This window comes from Delphinus delphis, chromosome 6 (assembly GCF_949987515.2).
Source record: "Delphinus delphis chromosome 6, mDelDel1.2, whole genome shotgun sequence".
Lineage (NCBI taxonomy): Eukaryota > Metazoa > Chordata > Mammalia > Artiodactyla > Delphinidae > Delphinus > Delphinus delphis.
Genome location: NC_082688.1, coordinates 74,995,319 through 75,008,310, shown reverse-complemented (window position 1 = coordinate 75,008,310; position 12,992 = coordinate 74,995,319). Strand labels below are relative to the sequence as shown.

Below are 12,992 nucleotides of genomic sequence, written 5' to 3'. Positions count from 1 at the left end.
TCATTGCAGCACTATTTACAGTAGCCAAGACATGGAAGCAACCTAAATGTCCATTGACAGATGAATGGTAAAGAAGATGTGGTATATTTATACAATGGAATATTACTCAGCCATAAAAAAATGAAATAATGCCATTCGCAGAAACATGGATGGACCTAGAGTTTATCATACTAAGTGAAGTAAATCAGAGAAATACAAATATCGTATGATATCCCTTATATGTGGAATCTAAAATATGACACAAATGAACTTATGTATGAAGCAGAAACAGAATCATAGACATAGAAAACAAACTTATGGTTTAGAAAGCAAACTATGGTTACCAAAGGGAAAAGGGGGAAGGGGAGGGATAAATAAGGAGTTTGGGACTAGCAGATACAAACTACTATATATAAAATAGATAAACAACAAGGATTTGCTGTTGTTGGGAACTACATTCAATACCTTGTAATAACTTATAATGGAAAAGAATCTGAAAGAAATATATATGTATAACTGAATTAGTTTGCTGTACACCTGAAACTAACACAACATTGTAAACCAACTATACTTCAATTTTTAAAAAGGCTATAATTTGTTCTACAAAAAAAAAAAAAGAAAAAGAATAACTCTTACATGGAGCACTGTCCCATCTGGCTTCACCAGGGTCATTTCTTCATTAGCAGGTAGCGGCCAGCCAGATGCTTTGCAGATGGGGTTAAATTTACCACTGTTTACTTCTATGTGATCTGGCAAATCCTCTATCTTTGGGGTCATCCTTGGCATGCCTGAATGAAGGAAAGAGCACTGTGAAATCTAATCTTTAACACAGCAGAAATAGAAATAATAAAAGTAGCTACCATTTAGTAAGCCATGCACTGGGCAAGAACTTGGCAAATATTATATTGTTTTATCATCACGTAATAAACTTGTGGGGTGGGTGCTATTGTGGTTCCCATTTTAAAGATGAGGAGACTGAGGCTCTGAGTTCAGGTTGAAGCTCAGATCTTTTTTTTTTTTTTTTTTTGCGGTGCGCGGGCCTCTCACTGTTGTGGCCTCTCCCGTTGTGGAGCACAGGCTCCGGACACGCAGGCTCAGCTGCCATGGCTCACGGGCCCAGCCGCTTTGCGGCATGTGGGATCTTCCTGGACCGGGGCACGAACCCATGTCTCCTGCATCGGCAGGCGGACTCTCAACCACTGCACCACCAAGGAAGCCCAAGCTCAGATCTTTATGACTCCAGAATTCACACTCTTTGGCCATAATGATGTACTTTCTCAGTGGACCTAGGAGATACAGTCTCAATATTGAAAAGGTCATCAGCACCACATCTCTGCAGATCTTACTGTCCACTCCCTCTCTTGCTTTATAAGGGAATTTTTTTTACAAAAACAAAAGTTCTTCTTTCACTCTGCAAGCCCCCAATACTGCCGATCAACAGTATGTCAAGTTTTGATATCTGAGAGATGTCTCATTAATTGGGAAGTCTGCAAGTGGCCGATGATTAATTATATTCACATTTACATCGAAGAAGTAAAGTGGAATAAAACTCCCCCAAATCAATTTCCCATCAATAGCCAAATAAAAAATACTGCTGCCAATACGGAAAGGAAAAAATGTCTCTGGTATCAACAAAGGTATCAGGAGCCCTTGCTTGTTATCTGCAGAGTAGAGAATGAATAATTCTGAAATGTAACAATTTTATTCTGAACTGTAAGGTCTTAGAGAATTTTGGAACATGTTTAACTAAATGTAAGACATGACTGAAAACAGTCCAACGCTTAGTAAAGAATGTAGGAGACGGAGATGCACTTAAAGCAAATAAGGGAAACATTGGAAAAGTGGCTTAGTCCTTTCCAGCAAAAAAGAACAGCCGTCACCTACATGCTGCTCCACATCAGTGGTGGGTCAAGGTAAACACATCAATATTGATATTTTATATTGATATCCTATTTCTCAGGCCTAGAATGAAACAGGTAAAGTGTATGAAACAGGAGGGAAAAGGATCTAATAGCCACAAAGATAATTCCTTGATATATCTGCAGACTTGGAGAGATTGTGATTAGAAAATTTGCCAGACTGTTCAGCCTACACAATTACTGCCATTGGAATTCTTCAAAGTGCTTTGACATTTTCAAACCATATCTTTCCTTCATTGTCCCCTTGCAGTTTCTGCAGCTGGATGGGGGTGGAAGAACATCTAGAGGGTGGAAGAGGGTGTGAGGGAAAGGGAGCTGCTCCCCAGAAGCCCGGAACCTGGTTCTAAGTTTGAGATTCTCACACTTTTTGTAACATCAGCCTTAGAACAGAAAGGAGGAAGTGGTGCAGAAAATTCAAATCATTAAGCTTGTTCATTGCCCACTTTCAATCCATGTTCTGGCCCACAGCCTTTCCTTCCCTTCCTAGACCCTCCCAGATTCCCGCCCTGTAACAAAGTCCAAACGCTGGGGAAGAGGAGAAAGTATAAAGCTGACAAGCTAAAGTCTTTGAGAAAACAGTTGGTATTTCCCCACATATTTGCTCTGATTTTTAAAACTCACAGGCAGAAGTCCATAAATGTCTTATTATTCTGAGTGTAGATTTCACTGGACATATGTTACTTATATTTGACTGAAAAAGTAATATATGTTTATTATTTTTAAATTTTGAAAATATGCTTCTTTGGATTTTAAAAAGTATATTCTAGGGTAAGCGTTAGCAAACTTTCTTGAAAGGACTAGGTAATAAATATTTTCAGCTTTGCAAGCCCTATGTTCTCTGTGGTAACTCCTCAACCCTGTTGTGTAAGAGCAACCTTACACGATATATTGTAAACAAATGGGCATGGCTGTATTCCAATACTTTTTTTTTATGAGAACAGATAGATGTTCTATCTATCTAAAAAGGAATGAGATACATACTGACATGTGCTACAATACAGATAAGACTCAAAAACCGTATGGTAAGTGAGAAAAGCCAGCCACAAAAGACCGTGTATTGTATGATGCCATTTATAGAATAGGAAATATCAAGAATAAGTAAATCTGTACAGGCAGAGAGTAAATTACTGGTTGCCAGGCGCTGGGAGGAGGAAAGAATGGGAGTTACTGCTAATAGGTACACACTTTCTTTTGGTAAAATGAAAACATTCTAGATTATGGTGCTGGTTGCACAACTCTGTAAAAGCATTCAATTTTACGTTTTAAAGGGATGAACTTCATGGTATAAAAATTATACCTCAATAAAACTGTTTTTTAAAAAAAAGTACACAAGGGACTTCCCTGGTGGCACAGTGGTTAAGAAACTGGCTGCCAATTCAGGGGACATGGGTTCGAGCCCTGGTCCAGGAAGATCCCACGTGCTGCGGAGCAACTAAGCCCATGCGCCACAACTACTGAGCCTGAGCTCTAGAGCCAGGAGCCACAACTACTGAGCCTGCGAGCCACAACAACTGAAGCCCACGTGCCTAGAGCCCATGCTCTGCAACCAGAGAAGCCACTGCAATGAGAAGCCCGTGCACCACAACAAAGAGTAGCCCCCGCTCGCTGCCCGTGCGCAGCAACAAAGACCCAGCATGGCCAAAAATAAATAAATGAAATAAATAAATTTATTTTAAGAAAATAGTACACCAGATTTGGTTTGTGGGTGTTTGCTGACTTCTGCTCTACGGTAATTCTGAACTAGAATTATTTAAAACTTCATTTTGAGGATAATACTTTTCATTTTTTTCCTTTCATTATATCTTTCTTTTAAAAAATATTTTTTATCCAAATCCCTTCCACATAATTCTTCCACTGTTGTGGATATCCAGGGAAAAGGCTGGTCCTAGAGAAGAGAGCAAAAGAGGTAGGCAGAGTTCTCAGCTGGCCAGTTATCACTTAATGTGCTACAAAGAACACATGGTTTATTCCTTAGTGGAAAGGCCAGTGTGAGAGTCCATAGAAAAGATTCAGAAAGCTGTCCTTTAGAACATGGGATATATTCTTCCCTACTTCAGGGTGGAAACAGAAGGAGTTTAAGAATCTTGGGCTAGTGGGGCAAGAATTATGCCAGAAGACCTTGGTTCAGACATGCTGAACCTGACCCTGACTACAGTGTTACCTTGCTTTACCTTCTTTCTCACACTGGAGCCCTTGGTGTCCCGGAGAGCAGAGGCATCCTTGGAACCGATCACACATCTCCCCATTGGTGCAACTGCACCTAAGCTTACAGTCTGGTCCATAATAACCAGGCTGGCATGCTGTAAACAAAGACATCAAAAACCAGTGTTAAGATAGGGAAGGAGGAAAACTCAGGCTATAGGTGGCTAGTTTTACTTTTTTTCTCCAAGCTACCAAGTAGTATTAATTATCTGAATTACCAAGAAGTTAAAGGGTTGAGGAATTCTGCTTCCAGGAGAGTTGAATAAGCTCCTACCAGGTCACCCTTCTCAAAAATAACAACTCTATTTTAAAAACAACTACCTGAAAGCACTGAAGAGTGATGGGAGGAGGGACAGAGGGGACCACACAGGTTCTGAGGGGAACTGAAATTTGGAAGATGAGAATGGTGTGCTCCCCATTGTCAGCTTTTAGTCTAATGGTTGGTACAGTTGACATTGTGTGGGGAAGCTAGGACTCCAAAGAAAACCTGTAGTCTTACAGACAGAGGAATCTTAGAGGACAGAGTCAAAGCAACTACAGCCTCTGGAAAGTGGGAGGGAAAATCTAGAAAGGAAGAGCCGAGGGAGGAAGTCCCAAATCTTTGGCTGACCCCAGAACCACACATGTTAAGTGCAGACTTGAAGCAACCCAGCTACGGCTAAAAGGAATGAACTGAGTTTGAGTTGATGCCTGAGAGTCAGAGTTTGCAGTTTGAGTCATACCAAGCTGATTGCCTGACAGGACATAATGAAACAAAATCAACATTGTTCAGAGAAATATATCATATTCCAAGTCTCCTCAATGTAACATTCACAATGTCCAAAATACAATCAACATAAGAAGAAATGGAAAATTCTGACCCATTCTCAAGGGAAAAGAAAATCAACAGAGACCAACCTGGATGACCCAGATGTTGGAAATAGCAGCTACAATAACTACGCTCAGTGAAGTAAAGGAAAATATGCTCACAACAAATGAAACAATTAGAAATCTCAGCAGAGAAATATAAACTATAAAACATAACCAAAAAGGCATTCTAGAACTGAAAAACATAATATTTGAAATAAAGATTTCACTGTATGGATGTAGCAACAGAATGGCGATGACAGAGGAGTCAATGAACTTAAAGCTAGATCAATAGGTATTCAGTCTGAAGAATACAGATAGGGAAAAAGAAAAAAACGATTGGAGCCTCAGGGACCTAAGGGACAATATCAAAAGGTCTAACATACGTGTAATTGTAGGTCCAAGGAAGGAGTCTGGGAGAACACTAAAATATCTCAATTCATAAAATCTTAGTGATTTCTTGAGCCAGATGTGGGCTGGAATGTTAATAAAGGTATTCCTATAAATCTGGGTCTAGAGACATATTCACCATGAAGTTAATGAAGCTTATGTTCTAGACTCCTCACATGCACGTAACCCTTCTGGGCCCTAGCAAAGTTTTCATATATGCACATGTTTTTTAAAATTTGTGTATGATTTTTTAATAGTCTTTAAGGAGGAACTGGATCTACCCCTACTCGGTGGCACCTTTTACTTTAAGGTGTACATTTCTGAGACCATGTGGGATTCCTCTACGGCTAAGCCTCCCTCAGTGTTCCACGGGGGGCAGATACAGCATTTAGAGGGAACTGACTGAGGTTTTGCAGGTAGTTGAAGCTTACTTTTGTGTAACTCTCCTCTTTGTCCTCTTACTCTAAGCCCCTAGAGCTATGCTGTCCAGTATGGTAGCTGATAGCCATGGAGGGCTATTGAGCTCTTAAAATATGGCTAATCCAAATTGAGATTTCAAAGACTCAGTATGAAAAGAGGAATGTAAAACATCTCATTAATATTTTTTCTATTGATTACGTGTTGCTATGGTAATATTTTTGATATATTGGGTTAACTGAAATATTACAATTATTTCAACTGAAATATTACAATTATTTCACCTGTTTCTCTTACTTTTTTAATGTGGATACTAGAATAATTTAAATTACATATGTGGTTTGTTTCTATTTCTACTGAACTGCTCTGTCCTAGAGCACTGTTATCAAGTGGCTGGAGACCCCATCACAGCTCCCAACAGTGCCAGTTGTGGAAAAAGCTGATTTTGTGAGGCAAATACTAAAACCATTGAGCTCTGCCTAATCCACCAGGTTAGCATCTATTAGGGAAGGTCTAGCATATTTGGCCACAGGTTCATGTTAAGTTACTGTGTGATAGTTGATGTGAAAAGCTTATTGGAAAGTAGATGGGAAACACATACCTCTGAGCTTCACCAAATGGGAAAATATATATTTAAAAGGGTAGAAGGAATCTTCGAGTAGGTGAAGTTAGTATTGCTTGTGTAAGGTCCACGGAAGATAAGACCTTAACTTCCTCGATTTTCAAATCCCAAATCTTACCTGGATCTGACCTAAAAGCAATGATATTTATGATGCACTGAAGATAACAAATCTTCTATGGGTTTCCAACTCAAAGTGTGGTCTGAAAACCAAGAGCATCACCTCGGAGCTTGTTAGAAATGCAGACCCTCACGCCCCAGTCCAGACCTATGAAATCAGAATCTGTTTTAATAAGATCCCCAGGTGATGTATATGAGAAGCACTTTCTATGAGGTCCAGAGTCTTAACATGAAAGCATAATTAACTTTGGATGAAGATATCTTTGATTCAAAACCCTGTAATTCAGCAATAGACAGTTGAGTGAGCAGTCCAGGTATGTCCTACATGATGATTTCCAGCAAGCTGGATCTCCTTGGTATACCTGCTAGAACCTTTTCTCTTTAGGGGTGTGACTGGTACATACCTTCATTGCACTGCAGACCCTTCCAGCCTGTGGCACAGGAACACCCATAGGGGTCTGGGAGACAGAACACGTAGGACTTGCATCCCTCTGGTCCACTACACCTTTCTTTACAAGTTCTGCCAAACGTGTGCAGTTCACAAGCTGTGGGTGAGAAAAAGATGATTCAGAGGCAAATATGCAGCCCTTTGAAAATGCAGATTCTTCTTTTTAAGGGTCTCTCCTAGACCAGTGAACATGGAAAATAATCCAACGTAAGCTGTGGAATTGTCAGTGTAAACACACCCTTATGGCCCATTTTATAGATAATGAAACTGCCTCACAGAGAGGATACTCCAGGCACAGCCCCCAGTAGTGCAGTTTGCGTACTGCACAAACCTAGGGAGAGGCGTTCACACCATAGATGTCGTAGATTTGTATACTTATTACAACTTTTCAGTGGTTGACAATAAAGAGCCTTTAAGAAAGGGCACTTTTTTTGAATTTACTCAAAGGTACCATATGGGCTCACAGAGGCCATTTAGCTTCCATTCCCAAATGGGTCCAGATCTAAAATTCTAGATCCAGCAACAATGGCTTTTTAAATCCACAGGTTACTCATCAAGCACTTTTGACTTACCCTTCTCACATGTTCTCCCCATGAACCCAGGAGGGCAAATGCATTCTCCGGTATCTTCGTGGCAGATCCCATTGTTCATACAAGCAGTGCAGACACGGTTACATTCAGGTCCCCACTTCTGAGCTTCACATCCTTTTTTTAAGGAAAACAAGACTATGGTGAGTGGAGCAACTTCATTCCCCAAAGCTTTATTGAGCACCTGATACATGTTAGTCATGTGAGTGGGCACTGGTGAACGAAGATAAATAAAACACAATCTCTGCTCTCTAAAAGCTAAGAGTCCAATGTGGGAAACAGACATGTGATAGAAAATAATGATAACGACAAAGACAGAAGTACCTAATTCTGCCTTAGGGTTGGAATAGGGCATAAAAGAGGGCTTCTCAGAGGAGGTGGTATGTGCGTTGAATCTGCAGGACCCACTAGTGACAAAGAAGATAAGGCTGGAGAGCGTGTTCTGGGCAGAGGCTAGGTTGGGAGGAAAACACGGCATGTTTGGAGAGCTGCAGTTACGGTTAGAGACAAGAGCAGTGGTTTTCAAAGTGTGACCCCTGACGAGTAGCATCACTATTACCTGGGAATCTGTTAGAAATGCAAATCCCAGACTCCCATCAATGACCTACTGTATGAGAAACTCTGGAGGTAGCCTAGCAACCTATGCTTCACACGTGTTTCAGATAATTCTGAGGCGTGCCAGAGTTTGGGAGCCTCCAGTGTAAAGAATGTGGAGAATAACCCAAATGGGAAAAGAATCTGAAAAAGAATAGATCCATGTATATATGTAACTGAATCACTTTGCTGTACACCTGAAACTAACACAAAATTGTAAATAGTTCAATATAAAATAAAGATTAAAAAAAATAAAGAATGTGGAGACAGAAGACAGCTAAAAGGGGAAGCAGGAGCTAGTAGCCCCCAAATATTTTTCAGGTAGAAAACATATAAGAAATGAAGCAAGATACAAAATTGAAAGTACGAGAATGGTAAAATGCTTCTAGATTCGTATTTCCTGGTTCTTTCTCTCCAGCACTTGGTGATTTCAGATTGTTATTTAGGATACCTTCTGATAAGGAAAGCTCAGGGGGAGCGGGGTAGGGTGACTGTTTGTGGTCAGGAATTTAGTTTAATTTTTCTTCTGAAAGGAACTAATGTCTTTGTCCCTGAATATTAGTCTCGCGGTGGTAAACCTGGACCTGTGCCTACAGCTTATAATATTTTTGCCAAGAACTCCTAGTTATCAGTATTTTCTCTAAAATAATCAGGAAGACTGTCAACACAGACCCAGTCTTACAGGCAACCACTTAATTGATAAAGCTACAAAATGTCTCAAAGCTACTCTTTACGTGCCTTAATATATAAAGGGAAAACTACTTCTGCACAATTAGTGATTTCTGGAGAGCCAGAGCACAGATTATCTTCACATGATGAAAACTAATGATGGCAGACACTGGAGATGAAAGGGGTTCTCCTGTTACATTAAAGTATGTCTCTAACCCTGCACCGATCTGAAGACCAGTCCCAGCTTCACTCCTAATCCTGGGAAAGAGGAAGGGATTAAGCTCAAGGAGATACTTAAGGTGATCTCTTAGAGGGATGCAGAAGACAGGAAAAGAGTTCCTTGATAAGCAACAAGTATGCAGTTAGGCTTCTGTTATTTTCTTCAAAATCCTCGTGGTTTTGTATTTTAGGAAACCATAGACCCGTGGCATACAGAGAGAAATCCTGTAAACTTAATGTTTTCGAGAAATCTTTTGCCATGGAGAGAATTTACGCCGAAAAGAAATCCTACACATATAACCAGTATGATTTTTAATACACATCTTTAAGCACTGACTATTCCTAGGGTTCAAATCTACCTGGAGAGATACCTTACAGTTATGAGAAATGAACAAAATGCCTTCAACTGTACCGCATTTCTTGGTAAACATCAAAGAGGTCAAAGGGAAGGAAGTACTTTTAAATAGGATGGTTGTGGCCCAACTCAAACTTTCTTAGAATGATTTTGGATATTAGCAGAGCTTCTCAAACAGTTTTATTGAAATAAGAGCCAAAGAGAATGAATGTGCTTCTAGCCATCTGAAAAGGAGACAACCTGCAGATCAAAATGTGTTTGAAGTCTTTTGCTTTATCTTAAAATTTCAGGGAAATTTAAAATTCAAATCTATGATAAGTCACGTTTGTTTTGTCATTTAAAAAAAAAAAGCTTTAAACCTTTTACCACATATCGACATTTGATGTTTTTGATATTGCTGGAAAATCTGCCAATTTACCCCAGACTATGAGTGCCCCTGGTACATGGTGCTATATCGCACTGGAGAGACCATCTTAATGAAATGAATGCAACCTGTGTCCTTGCCATTCAGACTCTCCGAGAGTAGAGAGGAATGAAAGGGGATTTCACCTGCCCAAACTAGATGAACCACACTTCTCATATGTCTATTTTCATATCGCAGTATCTGTTTATCTATTTATGTATGTACCTGCTCTGCTTGGGAATTACCCAAGGGACAGTGATTCATCTTATTATCCTTGTATTCTCAACACCAGCACAATGCCTGGCAGAGACTTAGAATCAACACGGATTTGTTGCATGAATGAATGAATGCATAAATATAATGCAAAGCAAAATAAGTACTCTTCACAAGTTAGCGATGCTAATCATGAGAGGAATGACAGGGCATCCCTAGTACTCAGACCTGAAGGCCTGAACATTTAATATCATGAATACCTAACATAACCGGAGAAAATTCAGGGCAAATTTTTTGCTTTCTATAGATCAATTTTTGTAAAAACCACTGGTGAGAGTTACTACCCACTTTGATAGTTATAATGGGGGAGAAGTTTTCACCAGTTCTAACTCTTGCATTTTTCAAACCTGAAAACAGAAATCACATTTGAGAGTTAAATGATCTGGAAAGTTGGGATTTACAGGAGACTTAAGGTTTAACTAGATACTAGGCCAACCCAGAAGGCCCAACTCATCTCCCTGTAGCAGACACCTTTTGGGAAGACTGTCCAGCTCACAGTGATTACCATTCTGTATGTAGTATGTGGCTCCACCCTTGTCTATAGCTCATTGGTCTAGGCGAGTAGACACCTGACACGTGTCAGGCCAATCTGATTGTTCATCCTGAGAGTTCAACATTTAGAAGTAAAAGAAACATCACTGAAGCTAAGTTAGGGTCATGGTAGCCTCCTAAAGTCCACCCACCCTCCCCGGTGCTGAGCCCCAGATCTTCCCTGGAAGATCTTTTCTGGAATTTGCTTATCAGCTTTTCCATCGATTTTTTAAAGTCTTCAGTATACTTTCAACTAATCCCTGGTTTTTGCTTAAGTAGCCAGAGTCAGTTTCTGCTACTTCCAACTAAAAATCCTAACAACCACACCATCACTTACTCCGGACTATTAGCCTGGTGAAGGCCGAGGTGAAGAGGTTTCCTCCTATGTACCTGGCCGAGTACACTCCAGCATCCTGGGGCTGAGCATGAGGCAGATGCACTTCTAAAATATCAGGTACTTCATGCCGGGGCACTGAATGGATGAAGGAACCTGTAAGGGAGAAAAGTGGAGAACAATGGGTCTCACTCAAACACTCCTGTTTCCTTGTCTGCCCCCTCCACTTGATCAGCTTTCCCTGGCCTGATACAGAAAATGTGCTCTAGCGTATTAGATGGGGGGGAGAAGAATGAAAAGGCTGAACTATCGAATGCTCTCCCAAACGTTGAGAAAAGTATGGTGTTGGAGCACATAGGTTAGTCTATAGGATCTACCACCAAACACATGAAGATGAGGGTAGCCTAAATTTCTCATCTTCTGCAGGGAGAGGCACACCGACAAAGCTGGGGAAAACGTCAGGTAAACTTGCCAACTAATCAATTAAGAGATAACTAGAATCACTACTCCAACCTGTAAGTCATTCATCCACAGAACTCAGAAGTCTCCATCAATATTCCAGCGGCGTCAGGAAACTGCCACCAGGTGGCGCCAAACCGTAGTCAGACCCAGACAGATTTGGGTTGCGCACTTGGACCCCCAGAACCCCTGCCAGTTGGCTTTCCAGGCTCACTCTGGTCATTTCCTTAGCCTTGCAACCAAACAGCATCCCATTTTACATGGCAGAATTTGAGACCCCACATATTACATCATGATGGGACTTTCTTGTACGTTCATAGTTCTTGTACGTTCATAGTTCATACTGTATATTTGTAAATGTACAATGTGTAAAAATCTTTACTTTAATTTACTTAAGTAACCAAACATGTTACCTAAGACAGCTTCTATCATAGAATCTGATTAGCTTGCATCATAGTAGCTTTACTTCAAACATCTGCCCCCAAGACTGCAATAAGATAATGACCCAGTATGTTTTACGCTATCTGATGTCTCGCACAACAGTGTCAGAATGACACAAAACACATACTCACCGTTTTTGTAAATCACTGCATCTTCTTCTTTAATCAATACCTTTTTGAAAGATATGTTCACATTATCTCCCCTGTCCACAGTCATAGTTAAAGTAGCTGGTAGGAAGGAAGCTTTTAAAAGAGAGAGAAAAAACAAATGAGAAAATGAGGTTATATATCTTTTCCAGGAACAAATGAACCTTGACTCAGAAGATGAGGCCTATGACTTGGCAGGAGTCAGCTGGTTTTCATGAGAGCTTAGAGAGCCACACTGTGAAGGCAGAAGATGCCTCTGAACCATGCTCAGAAGGACCTGAGCTTTGGGTACATCTGCTTGTTTTCCTCAGCGCCTGCTGACCTGGGCACAGTACCCTGGAAGACTCCCACACAGATACCGTGGTGCAGATAGTGACATGGGGTGGACCCAGAGGGAGAGTGGTGGAGATCAAAGAGCACCGTGAGCCCTGGAATTAGACAGTCCTGGGCTTAAGGCCACCCTCTGCCACTTACTGAACCTTTTTTTTTTTTTTTTTTTTTGCCGTACTCGGGCCTCTCACCGTTGTGGCCTCTCCCGTTGCGGAGCACAGGCTCCAGACGTGCAGGCTCCGCGGCATGTGGGATCTTCCCGGACCGGGGCACGAACCCGTGTCCCCGGCATCGGCAGGTGGACTCTCAACCACTGCGCCACCAGGGAAGCCCTACTGAACCTTTTTGACCCAGTTATTTCACCTCTGAACCCCTCAGCTTCCTCATCTGTAATTTAGGAGTAAAAGTATTTACCTTAAACGGTTGTTAGGAATAGTAAATGATGTATGCCAAACCCCTGGGTGCTTAGAAGAGGTCAGGATCCTTCCCAAATATAAACAAAGGCCACGCCGCTGTGGTGACACGTGCAGTGTGGCCATGAGTGGCAGGGAAGGCAGGCAGGGGACCTCGGGGCCGCCTTCTGGGGCTCCCTCTCACCTGAGGAGGTGCTTCATTTAGCAATCTAACCGAACAGCTGTTGCTCTCTACGACATGCCCTCAGGCTCCTGTGAGAACTATCTGACCATTTCAGGCTGTTGTTCCTTTCTCTGC

General features: G+C 41.2%; 1 protein-coding gene across 2 annotated transcripts in view; it reads right to left on the bottom strand.

Moving 5' to 3' along the window:
- TEK (TEK receptor tyrosine kinase) overlaps positions 1 to 12,992 on the bottom strand; it is a 103,777-nt gene that overhangs the window by 40,964 nt on the left and 49,821 nt on the right. Inside the window, exons 3-8 of one of the 2 annotated variants that reach the window (XM_060014862.2) lie at positions 11,937 to 12,047; positions 10,909 to 11,061; positions 7,513 to 7,644; positions 6,897 to 7,037; positions 4,070 to 4,198; positions 616 to 767 (exon numbers count right to left, since the gene is read on the bottom strand). In XM_060014862.2, the coding sequence (XP_059870845.1) occupies positions 616 to 767; positions 4,070 to 4,198; positions 6,897 to 7,037; positions 7,513 to 7,644; positions 10,909 to 11,061; positions 11,937 to 12,047 (818 nt within the window). The remainder of the gene's footprint in view (positions 1 to 615; positions 768 to 4,069; positions 4,199 to 6,896; positions 7,038 to 7,512; positions 7,645 to 10,908; positions 11,062 to 11,936; positions 12,048 to 12,992) is intronic. The other variant, XM_060014863.1, reaches the window with a different exon arrangement.